At 45.2% G+C, this 5,062-nt stretch overlaps 1 protein-coding gene across 1 annotated transcript in view; it reads left to right on the top strand.

The window, feature by feature from the left end:
- Positions 1-2,516: 2,516 nt before the first annotated feature.
- The window catches only part of LOC128691304 (homeobox protein Hox-B5-like), an 11,706-nt gene continuing 9,160 nt past the window's right edge, over positions 2,517-5,062 (top strand). Inside the window, exon 1 of the mRNA XM_053780129.1 lies at positions 2,517-3,346. Within this exon, the coding sequence (XP_053636104.1) occupies positions 2,731-3,346 (616 nt within the window). The 5' untranslated portion in view covers positions 2,517-2,730. The remainder of the gene's footprint in view (positions 3,347-5,062) is intronic.

Below are 5,062 nucleotides of genomic sequence, written 5' to 3'. Positions count from 1 at the left end.
CAGTGTATGCCTATAACAATTGTCCACCAGTGTATGCCTATAACAATTGTCCACCAGTGTATGCCTATAACAATTGTCCACCAGTGTATGCCTATAACAATTGTTCACCAGTGTATGCCTATAACAATTGTTCACTAGTGTATGCCTATAGCAATTGTTCACCAGTGTATGCCTATAACAATTGTCCACCAGTGTATGCCTATAACAATTGTCCACCAGTGTATGCCTATAGCAATTGTTCACCAGTGTATGCCTATAACAATTGTCCACCAGCTCACCAGTGTATGCCTATAACAATTGTCCACCAGTGTATGCCTATAACAATTGTTCACCAATGTATGCCTATAGCAATTGTTCACCAGTGTATGCCTATAACAATTGTCCACCAGTGTATGCCTATAACAATTGTCCACCAGTGTATGCCTATAACAATTGTCCACCAGTGTATGCCTATAACAATTGTCCACCAGTGTATGCCTATAACAGTTGTCCACCAGTGTATGCCTATAACAATTGTCCACCTATGGCCTGGACCTAGCCTGGAGGGTATTCCGGGGATCAACGTCCCTGCGGCCCGGTCCACGACTAGGCCTCCCGGTGGATCAGGGCCTGATCAACCAGGCTGTTACTGCTGGCCGCAAGTAGTACAACGTACGAGCCACAGCCCGGCTGATCCGGCACCGACTTTAGGTATCTGTCCAGCTCCCTCTTGAAGCCAGCCTGTTGGTAATTCCCCTTATGCTTGGTGAGAGGCTGTTGAACAGTCTTGGGCCCCTGACACTTATGGTGTTTTCTTTTAGTGTACCAATGGCGCCCCTACTTTTAATTGGGGGTATTTTGCATCGCCTGCCCAGTCTTTTACTTTCGTAGGGAGTAATTTCTGTGTGCAGATTCGGGACCATTCCTTCTAGGATTTTCCAAGTGTAGATTATTATATATCTCTCTCTCCTGCGTTCCAGTGAGTACAAGTCAAGTGCTTCCAAGCGTTCCCAGTAGTTAAGGTGCTTGACAGAACTTATACGTGCAGTAAAGGATCTCTGTACACTTTAGATCTGCAATTTCACCTGCTTTGAATGGAGATGTTAATGTACAGCAGTATTCCAGCCTAGAGAGAACAAGTGATTTGAAAAGGAACATCATTGGTTTGGCATTTCTTATTCTGAACGTTCTCATTATCCATCATATCATTTTCTTTGCACTTGTGATCATGGCACTGTTGTGATCCTTGAAAGTGAGATCCTCAGACATATATGCCTATAACAATTACGTGTGCATTGCAACTGTTTTATAACTATTTATGTCTCTATAATACTATATATGGAGAATTAAGTTTCTCTCAGTACAGAAAGAAACTAAATAAATGTATGAAAATTTGTATGCAGGAAAAGAGAGATTTTTCTGTGTATGGGGAAATGAAAAATGCATAACGAGAGAAGTGAGGGATATTTTCTGCAGGGAAGCAGCAAAAATAAGAGAAAATCAGTAAATGTGAGGAACTGATGTGTGGGAAAACGCAATGTGACAGACCTCGCATTCTCCCGTCCCTTTCCCCACTATATCCCCCCCTCTACCCACTTCCCTTCCTCTCTTTCCCCACACTTCCACCACTCCTCCACTATCACGCCTTCCTCTCCACTTCTTTCCCAACACAGCTCCACCACCCCGCTCCACCACCCCGCTCCTCCACCCCGCCTCCTCCACTACACCTCCCCCACCACACATCCCCAACACTCCTATCCACCAAACATCGTGTTATCGATTATTTCAGTTGCTGGCGACCCTCTTTCCAATAATTCCTGGAATACTGATTATTTTCTCATTGTCAATATATACACTATATGTATGTATATATATATATATATATATATATATATATATATATATATATATATATATATATATATATATATATATACATATATATGTATGTATACATATATATGTATCTATATATATATATGTATATACATATATATATATATATATATATATATATATATATATATATGGTGTGTGTGTGTGTGTGTGTGTGTGTGTGTGTGTGTGTGTGTGTGTGTGTGTGTGTGTGTGTGTGTGTGTGTGTGTGTGTGTGTGTGTGTGTGTGTGTGTGTGTGTGTGTGTGTGTGTGTGTGTGTGTGTGTGTGTGTGTGTGTGTCTGTGTGTGTGTCTGTGTGTGTGTCTGTGTGTGTCTGTGTGTCTGTGTGTCTGTGTGGATGTTTGTGTGTGTGCCCCTTCTTATTTAGCATTAAATCTTACATTTGTCATCCACTTTACAGCTCCACACACACACAAAAAAAAATCCCAATAAAGTAATGTGACTACCCAACTAAAACAAGAAAAATCTGGCTCTGGTATCTACTGTGTGAAGAGGTTTAGTGTCAACGAGGTGTTTAGTGGCGTGTGAGGCCAGCGTCTCTCCCTCTCCTCGTCCACACCAGCTCAGGTTATCAATAAAACACTACCGCCCGTAAGTAGCATGTCCAAAATACCATAAAAATTGGCCCAAGAGGTCCCAAATGGGGTAAATCTGGGAGGGTTGTGGGAGGGTGCATTCCCCGGGAGGCTATGCACGCGAACGGCCTAGGACGTGACAATGGCCAAGCTGCCCTGTGATTGGCCAGCGCTGGTCACGTGACGACCGACTCACCAAAGCGTGATAATGGCGAAGTGCAGTAGGCCTGGGACAGTAGGCCTATCAGTACGGCCATCATCTGTCGCCCGCGCGCTGTCATGAGCTCCTATTTTGGCAATGTGGCTGCGGCTGGTAGCTGGGGCACCGCCGCTCAGGATCACTATGCCTATATGCAAGGTTCTAAGAGCCCTGTGGGGTATTCAGACCCTTCACAGGCCTACTCGCAATACGGAACAGCCATGCACGGCTACCGCTACCCAGCAACATACTTGGGAAACGCAGCAGCTATCAAAAGCGAGTACGATCAAACCACCAGCACTTCCACGCCATCGCCAGCGCCTCCGCCTTGCTACGATACCAACCAAGGGTTCTACACCTCCATGGCCTCACCCAGGAGCGGTCAGCACACCCCAACCCAGTCTTCCAGCCAGCCATCACTTCCCAACACGCCCACTCCTTCAACACCACAAGCTGCCGTCAGCCCAGCGAACAGTGATTACCACAGTGCCAAAATGAACGCTTGTTACTTCAATACAGTGAGTGGATTAGCCACACCAGCAGTTACTTCAGTGCCTCCCACAGTGCCTCTCAGTCCAACGGATGCACACCTCTATGGAGGGTCTCCTGCTCCTGCAGAAGGCGTCATGCAACCCTACACCTCCAAGACTCAGACACCGGCTAACTACTATCAGTGGGTGAAAGCTTATCCTGCAGGTTGGTGCTTCTTGTGCTGTATATATATATATTGATGTGTGTATGGAGTCGCCTATATGTGGTTGCAAGGGTCGAGTCACAGCTCCTGTGTGTGTACTCACATAGTTGTACTCACCTAGTTGAGGTTGCGGGGGTCGAGTCCGAGCTCCTGGCCCCTCCTCTTCACTGATCGCTACTAGGTCACTCTCCCTGAGCCGTGAGCTTTATCATACCTCTGCTTAAAGCTATGTATGGATCCTGCCTCCACTACATCGCTTCCGTGTGTGTGTGTGTGTGTGTATGTGTGTGTGTGTGTGTGTGTGTGTGTGTGTGTGTGTGTGTACTCACCTATTTGTGGTTGCAGGGGTCGAGTCTTAGCTCCTGGCCCCGACTGTGTGTGTGTGTGTGTGTGTGTGTGTGTGTGTGTGTGTGTGTGTGCGTGTGTGTGTGTGTGTGTATGTATGTGTGTGTATATATATGTGTGTGTGTGTGTGTGTGTGTGTGTGTGTGTGTGTGTGTGCGCGCGCGTGCCCATCGAACTGTGGTTTGCCATTTTATTTCTAGTACTTTTAATATATTTTATAACACGAATTAATATAAAAAAACATACATTACATCAATCATTCCCAACAGTGTACCAGCGCATGGAGTCCAGTCTCGCAGCACCAGTAATACACATTCATATTTGAACGTTTCCTGGTACTTTGTTGCCACCGTGTTGCCAAATGTGCCAATACCGATTCTTTTATAAGTTAATGTAACCTAGCCTGTCTTAAGAAAAAAAAACTGTAATCTTAGAGGAAGCATTCATAAATATAGTAAGGTAAGAATAGGCCTATGATATCCATCCTGGCGCCCGAGCAGTCTATCTATCCAGTGTTCCGTCCACGTTCCCTTCCCCAGGCTGTTGTAAACACACATCTGGCACACAAATATTCTGCCCGGGTGATGGCAGATACACCCTCCTTCTTTACTCAGCTCTGCAGCTATCATCCCAGGCAATTTGATCTCTGTGCTAGGAGCTTAGTTTGTGATTGCAGGGGTCGATTCACAGTTCCTGGCCTCGCCTCTTCGCTGGTCGCTACTAAGGCCACTCTCTCTCCCTGCTCCGTGAGCTTTGTCGTACCTCTTGTGCTATCGACAAGCTGTAGGTAAAACACACACTGATCAATACATTTAATAAGGAAATATTTCGCCTCGAGTGACTTCTTCAGTCCTAAGAAGCCACCCGTATACCTACCTGGAGTCTACCTGGAGGGTATTCCGGGGATCAACGCCCCCGCTGTCCGGTCCACGACTAGGCCTCCCGGTGGATCAGGGCCTGATCAACGAGACTGTTACTCGTAGCGAAACGTTTCCTTATTTATTGACTTGATCAGTTCATACAAATCCTTTAAGAGTTAATTACTTTGTGTTTATAATGATAAATAATAATGATAAACTTTATTTCTACAGAGCATGAATTGTAATTGATTCGGAAAATGTAATATTTTTGATATAGATTCCAGAAAGCCCCTGGTTATGCACAGCATTTCTGGCAGCCTTAAATAAACATAAAATTACTTGTAACTTTTAACTACTAGTGAAATTTTATTGGCTAGAACAATTTATGGGATGTTTCAGTGAATACAGTTCGCTCCTCCATCCTCCATCCTACCATCCTTCAGTCCTCCATCCTACCATCCTTCAGTCCTCCATCCTACCATCCTTCAGCCCACCATCTTACCATCCTTCAGT

The sequence above is a fragment of the Cherax quadricarinatus genome, chromosome 36, assembly GCF_038502225.1.
Source record: "Cherax quadricarinatus isolate ZL_2023a chromosome 36, ASM3850222v1, whole genome shotgun sequence".
Lineage (NCBI taxonomy): Eukaryota > Metazoa > Arthropoda > Malacostraca > Decapoda > Parastacidae > Cherax > Cherax quadricarinatus.
Note: the sequence above shows the minus strand (reverse complement) of the source record. Positions and strands in the feature narration are given on the sequence as shown.